Source organism: Tachypleus tridentatus, chromosome 6 (assembly GCF_004210375.1).
Source record: "Tachypleus tridentatus isolate NWPU-2018 chromosome 6, ASM421037v1, whole genome shotgun sequence".
NCBI classification, from domain to species: Eukaryota; Metazoa; Arthropoda; class Merostomata; order Xiphosura; family Limulidae; genus Tachypleus; species Tachypleus tridentatus.
Window position 1 is genome coordinate 44,847,779 of NC_134830.1, and position 23,202 is coordinate 44,870,980.

A 23,202-nucleotide genomic window follows, 5' to 3' on the forward strand; every position below is an offset into this window, starting at 1 on the left:
ATTAAATGTATCAAACTTTCATGGCTCTTCTAGTAACCTTTGGTTCTTCCATCATGAAATACCTCGAGCGTTTCCTGTTTTAGACCATGAATTGCATTACGAGTTTCACATTATGCTTGTGAGATTCGACGTGACATCTTTAACATGTGCCTGAAAATATGTCTTCATTTTATTCACTGCTCTCACTGTTGTTGAATGGCACACGTAATAAATGGTCAGACTTTTATTGGGTGGCAAGATAGCCTGTTTGTTTTTACTGGATGGCAAGATAGCCTGTTTATTTTTATTGGATGGGAAGATAGCATGTTCGTATTTTCCAGCTGATTGTTTGGACGTCTAAAATTTACGAACCACTTCAATGAACGCACAGTAAGTCCACTCTGATAGTCAATCCTCATCAAAACAGGCTTTAGGAAAGTACTTGAAAAATACTAAAACTGCGTTATTATTTTGTTACGAAACACTGAGCACATGACAAGCAATTGTATTCTGTCTAAATAAACAGTTTATAAAGATAATCCAGTACAGTACATCAACTAGAGTACAGTTTAGTGACTAAAACAATGGCTGTTCATTATCGTTAGTTAGTGTTAAGTATAAATAAAATATACTTAATGTAGACAACAGCATGGCTATCTTGAAAAACGTGGGCTAAATGCATGACTATCATTACCTTTGAAGGATCTACATACAGTTACGACAGAAAGTGTTCGTACCCCTGCGTCGTGAGTAGTTTTTTCCTCATAACTTAAAAAGTATCACGATTAGGATAATGAAATTACAGTATATTATGAATATTATACTAACACACATTTACATAATTTTTATGTAAATTGAACGACAAATGAACTGCTTATGAACAAATAACCAAACATAGGAGGGGCAGAAAGTGTTCGTGCGTCTATTTTAATGGTCAGTTGTGTAGCCTTCCAGGTGAATTACTTGGCGCAATCTCTCCTCATAGCCCTCCACGATCGTTCGACAGTACTCGACTGGTATTTTCTTCCATTCTTCTTTACAGAAGGCCTCCAACTCTTGCAAATTTTTCGGATGACGCTGATGAGCCCTGGTCTTCAACTCATGACAACGTTTTTAATTGGGTTGAGATCGGGTGACTGCGATGGCCCCTCCAGAACACTTATATGGTTCCTCTGCATCCAGGATTGCACATATTTCGATGTGTGCTTAGGGTCATTGTCGTGCTGGAAGATCCAACAACGCCAAAACCGCAAGTTCCGAGCATCATTCTTGATATAAATGCCTAATATATCAACGTGCTCTTCTTTTTTCATGATTCCGTTGACGAGGTGAAGGCTGCCTTCACCAGAAGAGCTGAAGGAACCCCATAGCATGATCGAGCCACCTCCGTGTTTAACTGTAGGGGCGGTGTTCTTTGGAAAATGTCGTTCCCCTTCTTACAGAAAATATAGCGAACATCATTGTGACCGAAAAGCTAGATTTTAGTCTTGTCTGACCAAAAATACTCTTCCAATAGATAAAGGGTTTATCTACATGCTCTCTTGCATACCTCAATCGTGCTTCTAAATGAACAGGCTTTAAATATGGAGTTCTACGAGGACGGCATGCTTTGAACCCAGAAGAGCGTAACATGTTCGTAACTGTAGAGGTGCTTACTTCAACCCCAGTTACCCTTACCAGTTTCTGCATGTCATTACGTGTTAAACGAGGGTTCCTACTAACTTCTCTGATAACCTTCCTCTTGGTTCTCTCTGGAATTTTGGTGGGGCGTCCGGAACGAGGGAGGTTAGCAGTTAATCCTGTAAGTTTAAACTTGGCAATTATGTTTTCAACAGTAGAATTCGGCACATTAAGTTGTGTAGCAATACCGAAAAGAGACACACGAGACTTGTGTTTTACAATAATTCGGTTTTTAAATCACTGGACAGTTGTTTCTTGTTCGCCATGATGACCATGCAGATAATGACAGAGACGGCGCTAAGTTCCCGGAACCACATTTTTTCCTAGCTAAATTCCAATAATTATGAACCAAGTGTCTCGCTTTGGAATGGTATAATGTAGATTATTCGCCAAACTAAACAAAAGTTTTACGGGAATAACAGTTTTTTCACACCTTCTGAAATGTACGAACACTTTCTGCTCGTCCCATTTTTGGTTATTTGTTTATAAACAGCTTATTTGTCGTTTATTTTACATAAAACTTTACGTATATGTGTATTAGTATAATATTTATAATATACTCTACTTTCATTATCCTAATGGTGATACTTTTTAAGTTATGAGCAAAAAACTACTCGGAACGTAAGGGTACGAACACTTTCTGTCGTAACTGTGCATTTTATCTCTGTCTACTATATGTTAAAAGCATTCCACACATATACGTTCACACTTCCTAATCTCAGTTTCAGGATCGTTTTTCGTAATTACCAGTCTAATGCTCTCATTGACAAACTGAAATGTGTAAAAGAACAACTGTTACATGATTCATTTTATGTACAAGACAATTATCAATACAAGCTAGAAAAGTCGTGCTAAATATTGTTTAAGAGTACCCCACACTTTACGTAGGCCAATGGCATGACATTGTTTAATGCAGTTTGGAGCCCAAATATATCAACAAATGTCTGATAACAGGCCTAAAATAATAAATCAACAGAACGAACCTTCCCATATTTCCAAGCACCTGTATGTAACCTGCCTGCTGAAAGTCAATATTGGGCATTGGCGTCACATACTTTGCTTTCTTGTCAATCGTTCCTCCAATGGCACGGCGACATGTCTTCAGACTCACACCGTTAGAAACCGGGTTTCAATACCCATGGGGGCAGAACACAGAACACCTACATTGTGTAGGTATGTGCTTAATTTCAAGTAAATAAACAAATCCATCTTTAGTGGTCCAGATTCCTTGGTGTTTTCGGTCAACCATGGTGATCTTTTAGCTGCATCTCAGATTGAACGAAGTAAAAATACCTGTGACGCCTGTTGTAGAGTGACTCTCAACTAATTTTGAGCCTTCCAAAGTTCAGGTGTTTTTGAGAGATGTATGGATGGAAAAGTTTCTTTAACAACTCATGCAGGGTCTCATCCTTCCGGGAATTTGGTTACAGAATACAAGATAAACAAACATACTGTATCAGGGGTAGCACCTTCAATTGTAAAGACATCTAATCAAAGTCCTTTTATCGACAGCTTAAAATGCATAGAAGTGTTCCCTTTATGACAATACACTGGTAAATAGAAATGAGACTGATGTTAGGACTCGTTTGGATTCGTTGATACGTAAGAAGCTGTAAGATTTCTCGATGGATCCACTTTTTCTTGAAATATTTCTGATGGAAATCATGTTCGTTTATTTTAATACGTGCTCTAACAACGCATTTAAATTCTTCAGAGAATATCTGACACAGCATCGTGAACACTTTGTAAGATTTCTCTATATCTTGGACCATAAATCATTGTCATCCTTGGCTAAATAATGATCTCTTATTAGTCTACCACTCATCTGCAAGAGCACATGGCTTTTCCTGTGATGAACGACATTTTTTAAAAAATACCTTGAAGAAATCCAGTGAATGGGAACTTGAAAGGAGAAAAACAAATGCCTTAACTTTCCTCAGGTAAGCTAAACCTTGATTAAGGCATCACAAGATTATAGAACTATGTAGGCTGATGAGTGGACCGTGTATATAAGAATAAATGTTAAGATGTGACAGGTATAAACAGATATAAAAAGCATTTGTTAACAAAGGAAAAATATATATACTACTTTGGAGGTAACCTAGACACACACAGTTCTTCCAATCTATGTATGTCATGTAGGTGAACATTCTAGTGTCACATGTGAGCCACCAATCCAACTTAACAATAAAATAGTAGAAACAATGTAAAATAGCATCAACAAGTTACATCATTAAGGAATGTTTGTAAGTGGACAATAATAATAATTCTGGTTACCAGCTAAGCTAAAACAGTCGTAACGGAAGAGAAGAGGAGAAGCTACAAAGAGAAAACAAAAAAAGTATTAACTGACTGTTCATTGATCGTTGTTTGTTTGTTCAATAATTTTTATGTAAGTCCAGCCAAAACCATCTCTATATTTGAGCTGATGGGCTATAAGGGCGGCAGATAGTCAACAGTACCCACCGCCATATATTCTCGTCTGACTAAATAGTGGTCTTTGACTACCATTATCATATCACACCTTTAACTTTAAAGCACGGAGCGTGTTTTTACGGAACCAGTCTACGAACCATAAGCACAAGGATTTACAGTCCAACCACGCTAACCACTAGACCATTCTATCAATAATGTGCATCCCGACAGTATTTTGAAACAAATGTCATATTTGTAAATTGATATATACAAATCTAACTCTTTTGATCACTTATAACACAGCTTCAACATCACCTGTAACCATTATTAAAGATGTATGAACTTAAACATCGAGCAACTGCATAAGGTTTGTTTGTTTTTTGGAATTTCGCGCAAAGCAACACGAGGGCTATCTATGCTAGCCGTCCCTAATTTAGCAGTGTAAGACTAGACGGAAGGCAGCTAGTCATCATCACTCACCGCCAATTCTTGAGCTATTCTTTTACCAACGAATAGTGGGATTGACCGTCACATTATAACGCCACCACAGCTGAGAGGGAGAGCATGTTTGGTGCGATGGGAATTCGAACCCGCGACCCTCAGATTACGAGTCGAGTGCCTTAACTACCTGGCCATGCCGGGCCAGCTGAGAGGGAGAGCATGTTTGATGCGACGGGGATTCGAACCCGTGACCCTCAGATTACGAGTCGAGTGCCTTAACTACCTGGTCATATCGGGCTAACTGCTTAAGGAAAGTCTTGTTTTCCCAGAGCTACAGACCATTAATTTAACATGTTTCTACAAAAAACATGTTCACTTCCAGCTGCAAAGCCTGAATATAATCAAAACAGTCAAACTCATCAGATAGTTCGATGTGGTTTTGCTATAAGAAAATAAACAAACTCATCAGAAATGGAGAACTTAGGATAGAATAATAAAACAAATTTATCTTAAGGAAAACAACTCTTTTCAAAATTCTGGTTTCATAGAATTATAAAAAGTCATTTAAAATTTAAGAATCAGTATTTCAAAATATGAGTTTAAGACAAAAATATAAAACCATGTGACCAGAGAGCTTTCGAAAGGTGTACCTTTCTTCACCAGGAGAAAACTAGGAATGAACTTCAAAATAATTCTAGCTTTTTATTTTTCATTATTTACTGACTGCTTCTTTAATTAATTGAATGGCTTTTAGTTTGTGATAAATACATCATAAGTCTTGACATCAGGCAAGAATATTTTTTGGGATTGAGAAGCGAAAGTTCCTCTTAAACCTTGGAGAGGTTAAATTATTAATGGCTGACACTAAACTTGAACACGTGAACCTCAGGTGGACATATTTACCTGTTATAACTCCAAATCATCCCCGCCTTATAGACAAATTACTACTACTCTCACCTGATCTTCGACTTGTTTCTCCAGTTTGGATATAACCTCTTTCTTTTCTTCACACTCTAGTTGAATTTTGGAGAGATCCGGTGATTGTTCGGATTGATCTGAATCAGCAAAACGCTGTTCCATAAGTTTTCCCTTGATAAATAAAGACAGAAAAATATATGTTAAATATACACATCTTTCTTTAAATAATTATTATTTTCCAAAAATGTGTAATGACATGAAAAATACACATATCAATCAATGTTACTGATTAGCTTGGCTAATGATACATTTTAATCTCGTACCCTAAAGAGGACACAATGCCACCTACTGACAATCAGTCATCTTAAAAAGGAAAGTTACATCGATGGGAAAGTTATTTCATATTCACATAAACTGGCACTAAACTACAAAATGAACTTTATTTAAAGCTGACACTAAACTTCACGATAAACTATTTAAATCCAATAGTAAACTGCAAGATAAACTTTAATAAAGCTTACTCCTTCGATGAGGTCTAATATCTACTACAAGTTCAACTTTTTAGAGTTTTAGAATTCTTCAACTACAAGTTACTGTCATTTTTACTCTAAACACCAAAGATATTTCTAGTTATTGGTCATACATCAAGATAAAATATTTTTACGTAAGACTCAACACGTTATTTGTTTAATATGGATGAATGTTTACTGACCTCAAACAAATACTTATTATTTATTTTCCCAGTGACACAGCGGACTTACAATGCTAGAAACCGGGTTCCGATGCTTGTGGTGGGCAAAGCACAGATAGTTTATTATGTAGATTTGTGCTTAACTTAGAATAAACAAACTACTTACTAACATAACCAAACTGTATAAAAATTACTATCAAATAAATACGCTGTTAAGGAAGATTACAAACTCATACAAACACTGCTAATCCTCATGATGACAAGAAACCCACTTGAAGTAAAAATGTATTCTAAAGACTACTTGTATTGGTATTCAAATTTTAATTAAAATAAAGCACAAAACAACGTTTTGACCTCCTTAGGTCATCATTAAGTTAACACGGAGAGTTTGCAACTGATCGTTGCTGGACATGTCTTAATGACGAAAGTGTGAAAGGTTACGGGATTGAAGGGGCGTTGCAGCTAGATATTAGGTTATTAATTAATATAAAGTTGTTCCTTTATACTGGTTTAATTTTAGTTTGAGTTCTTGTAAATTGTCTTTTGTTAACCTGATGAAAACCTAAGGAGGTCAAAACGTTGTCCTGTACTGTAATACTGTTAAATCCTATTACTGACAAACTTACACACATGCTGTTAAATAAAATTACTGTCGACTTACACAGGCTTCGTTTGCCACGTTTATATATATAGCTTTATCCCTCACGTTTATTGGTACTAGTTAGCTTGACTTTATGGTAAATAATTATTGTTTTCCAATGCTACATGTTCGCGTGGATAGTAAACACCATTACGGGTAAGTTTACAAAGTATAACATTCAATAACTGCGCTTCCTTGTTTGTACAATGCGTTAATATTTTATTATTTTATGTATAAAACAAAAAATACAAAAAATACTCAAATTAGTCATGTTATATTTTAAAGAACAAAACATGTGTTAGAGCATTATTGATTGTGATTAATTAACAATAACTATCCATAGTTGTAGAACACGTGTGTGATGAACTAGCAATAACTAGCCATCACAGTAAAACATAGGTATGATGAACTAGCAATAACTAACCATCACAGTAAAACACAGATGAACTAACTACCGAAGTAAAACACAAGTACGAGCAATTTACAATAACTTACAAAAGAAAACGTATAAAACTTTGTTAAGTTTCACTTAAGTAATTCCAAAATTATCAAAAGTAATATATTAACATAATAAACCCTCTGATTTCAGCACGGAATATCTTCAATTACAAAAATATGGGATTAAAATTATTGCATCTTATACACAAACTTAGTTTGCTGTTGATCTCCAAAAACTATCAATTATTAGTAGAAACTATAATGTTATATATAAATAGTTTTTGTCATCATATGTAGTGCGTATTTTCTTATAGCAAAGCCACATTGGGCTATCTGTTGAGTCTTCAGAGGAGAATCAAACCCTTGTTTTTCTCGTTACAAATCCGAAGACTTACCACTGTACCAGCGCTCATATGAAATAGAAATTTGTGTTGTAACACAAGGCTGAACAATAGCCTATCTACTCTAATTCAGAATACAAAGATGGACAGCTGGGGTCAGGAAACCCAGGAATCCGTTAAAAACAACTACTTATAAAATATATAAAATCAAAACTTGTGTCCACGGACCCGCCTGTTATACAACTACAATTCCTATAAAAAATAGCTATGAACGAGACAAGCGCAGCAATTTCTGAAAACCCTATATCTCCCCCATGCTGACCCTCACAGATTCTGATAAAGTCAACACAAACACCCGCCCTCTGTGTTTATTGTATTTATAATTAATTGTATTATTTTACTTACATAATATCGGTAGAATTGGTGGGAAGAAGGAGGGTGATATTTTTGGCCAAAGGCCCTCTTAATCTTGCACATGCCACTGACCTGCTCTATGGTCACTACGAAGGTAGAGCCCCGAATTTCAGGCACTTCGAATTCAATAGATTAAAATTTCATAGATGACAACTGTTCCCACCTGGAGATAAACGTGATAAAGGAGAGGTCTGTGAAACGGTTAGTTTGCTTGTTATTTTTTCAATTTTCAAGTAAAGCTACACAAGGGATATCTACTCTAGCCGTCCCTAATTTAGCTGTGTAAGACTGGAGGAAAGGCAGCTAGTCATCACCATCCATCGCCAACTCTTAAGCTACTCTTTTACCAACAAATAATGGGATTGTCCGTCACATTATAATGCCCACCACGGCAATTAACTTTTGAGTTAAGTCACTCAAAAGCATGTTTGATGGAAAGGGAATTCGAGCCTGCAACCCACAAATTACGAGTTGAGAGCCTTTAACACCCGGCTATGTCGGGCAGTGAAACGTAATTGTGCCAGGTTTTAAATGGGTACTTGCCATTTCACGAGTAAAAAACTGTGTCGAGACACTAAGAAAATGAGCACACGCGAATTCTTCCATCCATATAATTCCATTTTTGTGACAATCTTAGATAAACTTACATGCACGTGGTAAGTTTTGAATTGACTTTCTCGAGATGTAGGAAGCTAAATAATATGACAACAAGTGCTAACATACGCCTTCACGATACAGTAATACGCATTCAAATATTAAAACGAAAATCTCTAAGTAATTTCAAACGTCTCAAAAAATAAAAGTTTAAATCTAAGTTATAAGCTCTTTGCCGTGCATATATATATATGCTAGCGAAAGTACCCGACTATGCTCAAGTTATTAAGTATTACTGCGTGTATTTTGAGATCATTTTAGCATAAAAATATTACCTATGTACTTTTATCGCTAAGCAACATGGCATAAAAGCCATTCTTGGAACGCGTTGTTACCAAAAAATCACCGGATTTCTATATATTAAAAGTTGTTACAAAAGAAAATATTTCTTTTTATGTGGGTTTTCCCTAGCTCGTCTCATCATGAGAGATGTGCACGTGCACACCTTCAGGGTCCACTTAGAACGTGTGCAAAATTTCAGGTTCCTAAGTAACATATTCTTTTCTGTGTAGTTTTTCGCTAGCTTGTTTCACAAAAAGATGTGCACGCACGTCCGCACGTGGAAAGGTAATAATACCCAGGCTCACACCCTCAGGTTTCACTTAGTATGTGTGAAAATTTTGAGATTCCTAGGCTATTTTCTCTTAAAGCTATGACAATAATACAAAATCAAAGAGACCCACAGACACGCCCTTGTATTAATATAGATACCGGCGTATGCTTTATTTCTAAATCGTAATAACGTTTAAAAAATTCTGTTTGGCAAATGTTTAACAAATAAAATATATTACACATACTATGTATTTCCATAAAGAAATCAACATATTATTTGCAGAAAAATTACAAGATCCAGTATCCTGAAGAAATTTCTAACGTATGAAAAAAAATATTTCCGTTACTTTAGCTGTTACTATGGTAATAATTAACGTGTGCTGTAAATAATCAAGACATAACTATATTTAACGATATATTGGAAACATAGACAAGACTTTTTTTGTATTATAAGTGTTCAGAAAGTTTCACAGGTTAAAGTGTTACCGCGCAATGTATTTTTCCTAACTTACAAAACTTTATATGCAGTTATCCTAAATAGCATACGATACGATAGTGTTTGTAAAAACAGGTACATTTTACATGTATTTAGTTTATTTTAGTTGTAGATCAGTACTTGATTTTATTCATATAGTAAGGTTATTTTCTTAAAAGAGAAAACAAAAACAGGTTTACCCATACAAATAATGATCAAAAATATAATTAGTAAGTATTCAAGTCTGTATTTTTCAAAACTATATTCTCGAATGGCATTTCCTTGTTAGCTCTGTTTTTGCTCTTAATCACAAAGCTACACACTGAGCTTTCTGTGCTAAGCCCCTCGATATTTAGCGTAATAAGCCCTCAAGTTTACCCTGTTAAGGCAAAAACATTTCTTCAAGTGACTCTATTTATTTTTTATTAATTTAAGATAGGTACTTGTTTCGGTTTCCCTTATTTCACAGAATCAAAGGTACTCGTCCCCAGTGACGGGAAAAGCTTAACTTACTTCATCAATTTAAATTAGTTAATGTACTTCAAAAATGTTAATTGTGTTGCATTCTTGGTTCCAATTAGAGCCAAAGCTCTGAGCTACTTTTACCGCCCACTGCGAAAAGTAATTGTTGGGCATTTCAGTTAAGTCACTCAATAATAGCATATAGTAAATCTACATTTTTATTCTTTAGGTTACGTCACATTTTGAATGTGAATTATAGTTCGAGTAAGTAACTACTCTATCACTGTTATAATCAATGACAGTGTGAGTAGCTAAATACTCTATCACTGTTATAATCAATGACAGTGTGAGTAACTAGCGACTCTATCACTGTTATAATCAATGACAGTGTGAGTAACTAGCGACTCTATCACTGTTATAATCAATGACTGTGTGAGTAACTAAATACTCTATCACTGTTATAATCAATGACAGTGTGAGTAACTAAATACTCTATCACTGTTATAATCAATGACAGTGTGAGTAACTAAATACTCTATCACTGTTATAATCAATGGCAGTGTGAGTAACTAGCGACTCTATCACTGTTATAATCAATGACAGTGTGAGTAACTAGCGACTCTATCACTGTTATAACCAATGACTGTGTGAGTAACTAGCGACTCTATCACTGTTATAATCAATGACTGTGTGAGTAACTAAATACTCTATCACTGTTATAATCAATGACAGTGTGAGTAACTAGCGACTCTATCACTGTTATAATCAATGACTGTGTGAGTAACTAAATACTCTATCACTGTTATAATCAATGACAGTGTGAGTAACTAAATACTCTATCACTGTTATAATCAATGGCAGTGTGAGTAACTAAATACTCTATCACTGTTATAATCAATGACAGTGTGAGTAACTAGCGACTCTATCACTGTTATAATCAATGACTGTGTGAGTAACTAAATACTCTATCACTGTTATAATCAATGACAGTGTGAGTAACTAAATACTCTATCACTGTTATAATCAATGGCAGTGTGAGTAACTAAATACTCTATCACTGTTATAATCAATGACAGTGTGAGTAACTAGCGACTCTATCACTGTTATAATCAATGACTGTGTGAGTAACTAAATACTCTATCACTGTTATAATCAATGACAGTGTGAGTAACTAAATACTCTATCACTGTTATAATCAATGGCAGTGTGAGTAACTAAATACTCTATCACTGTTATAATCAATGACAGTGTGAGTAACTACCGACTCTATCACTGTTATAATCAATGGCAGTGTGAGTTATAATCAACTGCTTGATACTTATTTTACCTTTCCTTATATCAGTTTGTTTTCATGTTCTAATCAGATGCTTGGTCGGTTTATAAAGCTTCCCAGCTTATTAGACTTTTGGTAATCTTTCTCCACATAAAAATAACTTGAACAGCATTGACCACATAACATGGTTCACAATTATTTCATGATGTGGATGTGATATTGGCAGTGGATTACTGGGGCAAACACAGGGCTCCAATTAATTCTAGTGATCCCAACTGAATGAAAGTCTGATGATTCTGCTAGCTGATGAAAGTGATTAAAGTTATAGCCATACTATTCGAGCCAATTTCAAGTAATACCAGCGGACTGGATTGTTCTATTACTGTGTTGGAGGAGCCCTTGCTAACTAAAGTAAAAAAGCAGCTATTGTAAGCTGAACAATCTTCACCCTTCTCGATGACGAGAAACCCACTTGAAATAAAAAGAAATACAAATAATCACCCTTCTTAACCAAACAATGGAGTAACTAATACCTACATAAAAGTAAAATCAAGTGTCACATATGGTTCCCAGAAAAGTAGAGTCTGGTGACACATGTGGTTTTCACAAAAGTAGAATGAAGTGTCACACGTGGTTTTCACAAAAGTTGAATGAAGTGTCACACGTGGTTTTCACAAAAGTAGAATGAAGTGCCACACGTGGTTTTCACAAAAGTAGAATGAAGTGTCACACGTGGTTTTCACAAAAGTTGAATGAAGTGCCACACGTGGTTTTCACAAAAGTAGTATGAAGTGCCACACGTGGTTTTCACAAAAGTTGAATGAAGTGTCACATGTGGTTTTCACAAAAGTAGAATGAAGTACCAGATGTGGTTTCCTCTGTATTGCAACTCCATCACCAGCGTATGAAATAATCAAAAAGCTCCATCATATAACAACACACGTTTCTATCCTCTCACTGCTCAAAAGTTTTATTCTATGTAACTACCAGTGACGCTAAACACTAAATATCCGCAGTAAGTTATAAAATTACATTAAATTCTGTCGCTTCTGGGTTGCCACATCCTTGAGAAAATTACATTTCAGATTGGAAAAAGAATAAAGCTGTAGTTAAAACCAGTAACAGAATTTTTCACAAGCCATAGCGAAACCACGGGGATAAAAAAACATATTAGCAAAGGTGCAAACTGTACATACAGAGTATCATTATTCATACAAGTTCCCCTGAACGCTAACTTAACATGAAGGCCTCATTCATCCTGCAAAACTAATACACATTCATTTGGAGTTAGATTACCTTAGAGGGTTATATGTAAGCGTGATCCCTTCCCTCCTCTGTATAAGTGTTTCGGTTGCATTGTTCGAATGTTAAGTATTATATAAACCAAGACATTGATTTCACAACAATTTACAGAATGAATTCAATACCCCTGTCAGGACCATATGTGTATCACGCTCATTATTCACACTGCGATACATTCGCTGTTAATAGTACCATATATTCCAATGTCGTATTCATTTTTTAACTTATACCATATGCATTTATATAAATACCATACTAATACATAATTACGCAAACCACAAATATTGATTTATTAGGTTCCTGCAAAGCTAGCACAAAACTGGATTTGGTTTTGTTTGAATTTCGCGCAAAGCTACACGAGGGCTACCTGCGCTAGTGGTTCCTAATTTTGCAGTGTAAGACTACAGGGAAACACAACAGAGACAGCAAGAAAACAGCCACCATCACAAGCGAAACTGACAAAGCCGACAAACACCTACAGCACCCACCTCTACCCTGGCCACACACTTAATAACCATCTCAAAACAATCTGTCTTTCATCCAGCAAAAACTAACGTATTTTGCCACTCTTATTTCTTAGACGCTCTTAATATTAGGCTTAGAAATAACTAACTGAATTAAGACGGGTCTAAAAATCTTTAAAAGAAAAGAACAACAACAAAGTTTCAATGATGATAAGATTGAAAACCTGCTACTGTAATATGTTGCTCCTGTCTCAACTGTTCACTCCTTCCTACATACCAAGCCATGTGTTAGCCATTTGGAAACGATCCACAAAAATAATGTTTGTAAAGAAGGTAAACTACCATGACAACCTTCCAGCTGCAAACCCATCATCTAAACAAGAAGAATATACAAACTTCTAGAAACAACCATTTCACGTCGACTCGTGTTTCCTTGAAATAAGTCACGAGTTTATAAAGAACGCAGTAAGTTAATCATATCGTAAGGCACACTGGACAGATTTATAAATGTTTCAACCAAAAGAAACTAACTGCTCGCTTAGACATTAAAAAGCCAATCTACGTATTGTACACAAGTTCAATTCACACAACATCCGACCCATTAGACAGTAAGCCGGTTCTGTTAGTTGTTTTTATACAAACGGACAGTTTAGAGTGAGAATAAATTATGGATATTTCAATCCATTCACCCATTATATAGGGGTATAATGCCATAAAAATTCATAAAAACAACGAAAACTAACAAAACTAAAATTGCACAACACTAACAAGTTTTTGGTCTGACGTTCAACAATAAACTACTATGTAATTAACAATAAAAGTAAAAAATGTTATCTCGTGTAAAGCAGCTCCACGTATATTAGGAGGATGGAGCAAAGGATATACTAGTAGTGTCTGTTGATAACAAACGTATGAGGGTAAATAAACTAAATAATATCTAAGGGTAAGTAAACTAAACATGCAAGTGTACGTACATAACAAACGCGCGTGTGTGTATTTTCTTTTCGCAAAGCTACATCGGGCTATCTGCAGAGCCCATCGCATTATAAACGCAAGAGGGTTAGTAAACTAAACAATTTATGATGAGAGGTAAATGTTTAGCTCATAAAAGTTATCAAGGTTTTAAAGTTAATATCTAAATAATCTATAAGATACTAGACATTTCAAAACTTACAAAACAAAAATCTAAGAAGTCGTTGAATATTCATCTCGACCAAGAAGGTTTATTGAATCATGATATTCTATTAACAAACATCGCACTAATTCTTCCCCCCTAGAATGCTTTGACTGTCTGAAACTATCACACGAGTCGTCACGTCACCGCACAAAAAACACCACACTAATTCTTGTTTGTTTTGAATTTTGCGCAAAGCTACTCGAGGGCTATCTGCGCTAGCCGTCCCTAATTTATCAGTGTAATACTAGAGGAAAGGCAGCTAGTCATCACCACTCACCGCCAACTCTTGGGCTACTATTTTACCAACGAATAGTGGGATTGACCGCACATTATAACGCCCCCATGGCTGAAAGGGCGACCATGTCTGGTGCGACCGGGATTCGAACCCGCGACCCTCGGATTACAAGTCGAACGCCTTAACTCGCTTGGCCATGCTGGGCCACTAATTCTTTACCTATATATACCACACTTCAAAGTAACATCAGTTAATCATTCATATCTCTCTGCGTATGTATCGTATGCAAAATTAACTTAATACAGCAAACGAAAATCTTTTACTTTACTTGCCAAAAAGATGATTGAAAGAGAAACAAGTTACGCGTGTTCACGCATCAAAAATGAAACCAAAATTTAAAATTCCAAAGTTCCTGATGCATTGAACCACCTCTCTCTGAAGACTGCTGGAAAACACTAAATAAAAAGCTCAAATTCACTCTCAGAACCGTATGTTCTAAGTACGTCAATCCTGAGGGGATAATAAAAAATACATACAGCCCCCCTCCGTTTCACATAAAATTATTTTACTATCTCTTTTTTCTGAGAATCAATTAGCGCAGAAGGAACACAGCAAATGGCCAGTTTTGTTATATAAGGAAAAATAGGAATGTCCAAGTAATATCAGCTTAGTAATCCACTTTAATTAGATAATATCTGGTGTATACAACTCATATGTGCAACTTATTTATATACCTATCACTGTATTGTGACGTATATGTATGTATATGACAAGATTTGCATTTGGTCGGTGCAACGTATTGACTATATACACACACACGTACAAAGCACTTAGACGAAAAGTTTGTAAATGAGAGATGAATACTGTCTTCTTTTACGACGAGATCGATTGTGAACGAGCGAAACGCCTGTAGCAGTGACTCCGACTTCTTGGGTTTTATCTCAACATTACGACGTCATGTTCCGATGGAAGTTTTCCACTTATGGAAAAAAAAACCGATGCGAAAATTTTATAAACGTAAATGCACACAAACGTACTACATTTAAATGTTGTTAAGCAAGTGCAGACAAAAAAAAAGGAAAAGGAAAAAAAATAATATAAGGTCCAATTGTAATAACACACTGAAGACATGAACGTTATTTTAGCCGAGAGTAAAATATTCTGTCAAACTGTACGTAGAGTTTCAAAGTCACAGGCTAGGATTTTAAATACGAAATTAAAGATCTTTTTTTTTTTTCCTGTTCCTTTCAACAAGAAAAGCTAAATTGAATTTTTGTTCAGCGCTCGCATAGAAATAGGAAGTGACAAAATATTCGCTGTTAATATGTTACCAGTAGAGACAAAAATCTTTGTGAACGATCAATTTCATCACAGTTTCAGTCCTGTTTTAACATTTTATTGTTTTGCTTGTTTTTGAATTTCGCGCAAAGCTACACGAGGGCTATCCGCGTTTTATCATTTTATTCCTCATTTGAATTGTAACTCTGAAGTGTGAAAAAATGTTTTTTTTTTGTGTGGAATAAGATGAAGTAGGCTTAGTTATAAGACTTTAATATCGATTGCAGCGCCTCCTTCCAGTGGCACGCGATTGGTTGCGGACTTACACCGCTGGAAAACAGGTTTCGATACCCGTGATAGGCAGAGTACAGATATCCCATTGTATAGCTTTGTGCTTAATTCCAAATAATCAATCGATCGATCGATCGATTGCAGCAACTTTTACTTTGCCGACCAGACCGTTTTCACATTACGCTTCACTCACGTAGTTGCTTAAATAGGCCAAGAAAATTTAGACATAGAAATGTAAGAAAGAATATGAAATAAAACTTATCACATATATTAAAAGAAACTTTCTGGTTAAATATTTATTTTAAAAAATCGGCTGGCTTATGGTTTTATTGCGGTATAAAAGCCCAACAACAACCTATCTGTATTGTATACTTATACCCATAAACATCGTTTTGTTTATTTGGCGTTAAGTACAGTTGGGCTATCTGTGCTCTGTCACCATAAACATAGTGAAACTGCGTCAAATGTTTTTCGAATAAAAAAAATTATAAAATTCACACGTTGGTTTTTGTTAAACATTTATAAGAGAGTTTTTTTCAAGAATGCAGTATGACATGGCGATCAGTATTTAAAACCAACAACAAAGGTAATATTTTTTGCTGTTTCGTAGAGGGGAAAAATCCCCAATAAAATTTTTGAAACTTTTCAAAGCTGCAAATTCATTCCAACATCACATGTCAAAATAATGTGTTTAATTAGCAGGAGTTAAAAGAACCTGCAAAAAGCTCATCTCCAGTTTGAAACTACTTAATCCAAATAACTACATCCGTGTTATTTAGTATTTCTGTGAACAGTATTGATATCAACCACGTAGCCATGTCCGTGTTATTTAGTGTTTCTGTCAACAGTATTGATATCAACCACGTAGCCATCTCCGTGTTATTTAGTATTTCTGTCAACAGTATTGATATCAACCACGTAGCCATCTCCGTGTTATTTAGTATTTCTGTCAACAGTATTGATATCAACCACGTAGCCATGTCCGTGTTGTTTAGTATTTCTGTCAATAGTATTAATCAACCAAGCAAACACACCCGTGTCGTTTAGATATAGTACAGTAGTCATATCAGTCAACAGTATTCCTTTAGACAATATAGTGACTACATTATCTTTTTATAACTACTCCGAACGAACGACTGTTCACAAAAAGAAACTATTAATTTACTAAAGCTATATACAGTGTTTCATTCAATAACTTTGAACTTTTCTACTTTGAACATTTAGAACTGTTATTTAAATTAAGAGAAATTCTAGACATTTAGCGTAACTCCGAAATGTGGAACCTCACATATAAATATTCCAATTCTATATCTAAAGTTATCTATCACAACTATACTCGAAAGCATTCCTCTATATATATATATATATATATTTTATCCAGTGTGAAGCTGCATCCACTGTGGCGCGAGACGCTAATTAGTGCATATCCTGACAAGTTTTAAAGCATATGATTAATTACTGAATACATTTGTCATTAGCCATAACCTCTTTCACAAAATGAAAATACTTAGATGTCTTCGCCTGTCCTAAACAAACTGTTGACAGATTATAGTTTATCAAAGTGTTCACTGATGAATATTTGTAACACTATTTTATTTTAAAGTTTTCGTAAAGTTCAAACAATATATACTAACCTCTTAAATTCAGTTTCTGATATATGAAGGGTATTATACACAATCAGTACATGACACTCAGAGTAAAAAAATTTACTTCTAAAAATATTTTAAAACGATATTTAATATACTCAGAAATAACTGTTTCGTCCACCCAACAACACAAACCAACTGTCGAAAATAACCACATGTACTTCTCCCTGTTACCCTAAGACGTTCTGTGTCAATAATAACTAAAATCAAAATTAAAAGTAAATACCGTATTTTCCGCCTAATAAGTCGAATTTCTGGCCCTAAATTTTGGACCTGATTTTTGGGGGTCGGCTTATTGGCCGATCACTCCTTTCGGAAATTTCTTCTTACCATAGGCGGTAATTTTGTCCCATCAGCAAAGCACGTTAAGACTACAGTGAAACGTTGTTTCTGGAATTTCATTGGTTACCTAATTACAGTGAGTGGAGCCAATAACGAATGACATATTGATTCCATCTCTGTCTCAATACGACACGTTCTGCTTTACTACAGAACACCAATGATCACACACAACATGCATGCTGACGCTGAAACGAGACTAAGAAATCATTTTGAAGAAACTTGTCACTTCTTAAAAATGGCTTCGGCTTATTGGGCGGTAATAAGCAAAAACCCTCATTTTCAGAGCTGAAAATTGGCCTCGGCTTATTCGGCGATTCGGCTTATTAACCGGAAAATACGGTATTTTCATTTCTTAGATAATTCTTTGCGTACGTTTTACTGAAATCACGGATTTATAACGCTAAAATCAGAGGTTCGATTCTCCTCAATACACTCAGCAGATAGCCCGACGTGGCTTTGTTATAAGATTGGTTTGGTTTGAATTTCACGCAAAGCTACACAAGGGTTATCTGCACTAGCCGTCCCCAATTTAGCAGTGTGAGACTAGATGGAAGGCCACTAGTCATCACCACCCACGCCAAATCTTGGGCTACTCTTTTACCAAAGAAAAGTGGGATTGACCGTGGCGTTATAACGTCCCCACGGCTGACAGGCGAGCATGTTTGGTGTTACGAGGATTCGAACCAGTGGCCCTCGGATTACGAGTCGTGTGCCTTAACCACCTGGCCACGACGGGCCACGCTATAAGAAAAAATACACACAAACATATACTTACATCACGATAATACAAATTGTAACGTTAAGCGTCCTTTATGAGACGTCATTTTAACGTATACTTGTAAATTAATAGGGAAACACTACTGTACATTGATGAGAGAGGTTAAAACAAGTGGCCCCTCCAGGTGGCCTTCGAGTCCCTTTCGGGGAAACAAAAAATAATCAATGAAAATCTAAATTTATATGTTTATCCCGCTATTTGGCATTTATCAAACGATTATTTAATAATGGCACAAAAGATGTTGTTGTGTAAGAAATACATTAACGTTTCTAAATGCATATATTTTTAGAGAGATTTAAATACTTTTTGTTTGTTTGAAGTTGAGCACAAAGCTGCATAATGGGCCATCTGTGCTCTGCCCACCACGAGTATCGAAATCCGGTTTTTAGCGTTGTAAGTTCGCAGAAATACCTATTATTCTAGCTTCGTAGTGATGACAGTTTGCTGAAAGAGTGGATTGTGTTATCTTTCGCAGCAGTTTCTAGCTATTCATTTATAATACTTTTCACTGGTAACAGTTGAAATATTAGTTGTCACCCACGATCCCAGCAACTACAAAATAAAAACTTTACTGTCGCTGATAATCGGCAAGTCGAATTTCGAATCTACAGAAACCATAAACAGCCTGAAGTAAACATAATGCTATATTGTTCAACCGTACAACTTCTAGTGGTGTGAGTCCGCAGACATCTGTGCCACTCGGGAGTCTGAAACAAATTATAATACTAGATAAAATCATTTTACCAGAAGTTAATCCATTATATATGTCATCAAACCGATGACACTCCAATCCTGAAAGGTTTGATGTCATCAAATCGACGACACCTCTTCCTGAAAGCTTTGTTGTTATAAAAAACGAGATTTATATTGTTGATGAGGATTCGGGTGACCACGATGTCAGATTATTTTGCGAGATATGGAACTTAGCAGTGTATGAAAAACCATTCCAGAACATTACCAAGGTAACGTGTAGGTGAGTCTACGAATAGAGGTGCTTAACTTAGAAATAAGATAACATACGATTAGTTGGAACTGCCTACTGACCAACAAAGGTGGCCACAAGACCAATGCTCGCACGTAATGTCAGTTTATTTATTTTCTATTCTGAATAAATTAGCTGTCGGAGAGAGTCAAACAAAGGGATCTAACTTCACGGTCTGCTTGTGACGTAACTTCCCGTACTTTTCGAGGACTCTGTTCGTAATTTAACCATTGACATCTATCAGCTGGAACGAACAAAGTCGAACACTCACGATCGTAGCCGAGACGCACTGTTTCATCACAGCCGTAACAGTAATCCATTACGGATCGAATTTCAATCGCGAAGCAGTACAAGAAAGCCTGTTTTTCATGACTTTTACATTATTTGCTCACCCAACAAGTGATTAATAGTGTCTCTACCTGGTCTTTCTTCTCAATGTTTTCCAATGCCACAATAAGCAGCATACACCGGGTCCAGAGTTCAGGTAGAAAATTATTTTAAGAATACTTACGCACACAAGGTTGATGTAATATAGGTTCATTCTAGTTAGATAACGTAATACACAAGAAACACACACTGATATAATACTTCGTATCTTCTTTTGTACAAATCGACGTAACGTAATATGATTATTTAACGTCCCCCACCATCACCATATGAGATACTATACATAAACACGTGCATGCATGGATTCATCTATAAACGTACATTTTCTTCTATAACTATTAAAAACTCAACGATGTAAAAATGAACACGGAATATATGTATAGTTTCTAGCCTCATATGGAACCATTATAGACCCTCATCAACTGTGTATGTTTCCTACATATACAGATGAGATGTTCGAGCATCGTTACAAAAAATAATCAAAAATGACTTGGTGATATGTAAACTATAAACTTCTGTATTGTAGGTACACCAACACTAATATTTATTATATTGTGAAAACAAGAATGAAATCTGTTTTACTGCAATTCAAAATGCATCAGTTTTTCGATTCACTTTAATATAATTCTGGTACTTTGTATTCTCAAGATGGCTGGTATGGGTATTAAAAACTTTAATTAAAATAAAGTACAGAACAATGTTTCGACCCTCTTACGTCATCTTCATTCTGGTACTTTAACGGGTAACAGAAAACAAATTCTATATCAGAACTTTTACCCCATATTAACTGTAAACGTTACGGAAGCGATACACACTTTTTTTTTTAATTTATTTACTATCAATGATGTTTAGTTTAAACCTTTCATGCAAGAGCCCCTGAGTTTCCTTACCCTACGGTTAAGAGCAAACAGATCACCCGCTTTGCCCTCAAAACAAGAGCATCAACGAATCTCTATGAATAACCGTCACTAATTTTGAAGTAACAGGTTAGAGCAGTGGTTTCCAACCTTTTCACTATCAAGGGCATTCTTTCGTTATTTTTTTTTCCCACGGGCCTCATGTTTTTCAAATATTTTGTATACTCAACAAACAGTTTTATTAACCAATAATTAACTTGTTTTCCCAGTCTTACTATGAAATAAAAGATATATATAACTGTGTGTATTAAAAACAGCAGTGCTAAATAAATTACTTGTTCAATGAGATGGTTGATGTTCCGAATTTTTTCCTATGAGATTGCCTGGAAGAGCTTAATTGAATTTTTAACGGTTTTTCTTACATACTTAGAGCCAGAAAAACTCTGACAGTTATAGAACAGTCCCACCTTTAAACATGTTATTATTCTCTGCTTTTCCGTGCATTATTTAGTTAAATAAAACAGTTCATGGACCTCCCAGTATTACCTGAAGTTGGGAACCACTATCGCAAGACGAAAACAAACTAGACAGTCTGTTTGTTTGTTTTGATTTCGCGCAAAAATGAGAAGGAAGCTAGTCATCACCGTCCTCCACCACTTCTTGGGCTACTCTTTTACGAACGAACAGTGAGCTTACCTTCACATTATAACGCTTTCAAGGCTGAAAGGGAGAGCATGTTTGGTGCGACAAGGATTGAAACCCACGACCCTCAGATTACGAAAAGAGCGCCCTAACCACGTGGCTATACCAGGCCCCAGATAGCTAGTCAACACCACCAACACCTTGGTTCATCTCGGCTGCCTGAATTGTTGGAATCAAATGTCCTTGCTATAGCGCAATAACAGTCACAAATTATTAAGTGTTCCCGTGGAAACGGGACGCGAAACTTAAATTCTAAAATCACAGTTCGAGCTCGCTGAACATTAGGCTACCATGGCCATCAAAGTACCTAACTTCAACAGCTGTATTCATTATCACAAAAACAAGTAAAAATTATTGATGTCAGACTTAAGGATGATGACAGTTTAAAAAGGCTGTTTAATGACGTTTGAAAATGTTGATAAAATATTTCTTCATATTGTTTTAATAAAATTTCCTCGAAAAACAGTATAGCTAAAACTTAAAATTAAGTGTCAAAAGTTGGAGAAAAACTTTCATGTCTTCCTAGCGCTCTTCACTATACGATATATATACATATAAATGCACACATTGTTCATTTTTAAGGTTGAGGTGTTAATAGTTTCCGTTATTAAAATTAACGTAGTTTAAAGTTCTTATTTAGCTGGCTTTTGAGTCATTAAATAGGTGTTAAAAGCTTTAGTTATATATACTCATCAGATGACAGATCTTTGCGCAATAATGAAACAGAAAATGCAGAATTTCATCCCCACCAGTCTTCCTAGTTCTTGACATATTAAAACTGTATTTCTGACGTAGAATTTAAAGCTTTCAAACTGCTACATTCTCTAAAATATATTCGGTAATTAAAACAACGAATAATGAGATTCTCAATAAGAAAGATTATGTTTTAAAATGAGTTAATTATTTAGTTTCAGATTCAGACCCAACTGCTCAGAGAGGAAACACACTACAATACAAAGACTAATGAAATATCAGAATGATGAGTTAATCTACGTTGAAGTTTTTAACAAATTCCGCCGCTTGGCGCGCCCTGCGGAAGTTTGGTTAATTAAAACTCCATAAAACTGACTGAACATATCAAAGGATTCAAATCGGTTTCTCATTTTCGGATAACTCAGCAAACTTTCAAAAATAGTTTCATAGCTTCTATATCAGACCAGCTGACGACTTTACTATCGGATATATTTGTCACTGTGGCAGTTTTATATAGCTAGAAGTTTTAATAAATTAATATTCTAGATTCTATGAAACAAACTTTGTAATATATATCCCAAATGTGTTCAGTTAACTGGGTTAAAACTAACCACAAGTAATGTATTCTTCTGTCACCATAAGGTCAGATGAGTTATTCAATATCCGAAAAAAAAATTACCCTTCGAATTTCTGAA

The 23,202-nt window shown here is 35.5% G+C and overlaps 1 protein-coding gene across 11 annotated transcripts in view; it reads right to left on the reverse strand.

The window, feature by feature from the left end:
- The window catches only part of LOC143252370 (uncharacterized protein CG43867-like), a 409,800-nt gene that overhangs the window by 112,643 nt on the left and 273,955 nt on the right, over positions 1-23,202 (reverse strand). For all 11 annotated transcript variants that reach the window (XR_013028962.1, XM_076504374.1, XM_076504375.1 and 8 more), the window contains one exon: positions 5,473-5,604. Coding sequence is in view for 10 of the 11 variants with exons in the window: in XM_076504374.1 (XP_076360489.1) it covers positions 5,473-5,604 (132 nt within the window). In the remaining variant the exon portion in view is untranslated. The remainder of the gene's footprint in view (positions 1-5,472; positions 5,605-23,202) is intronic.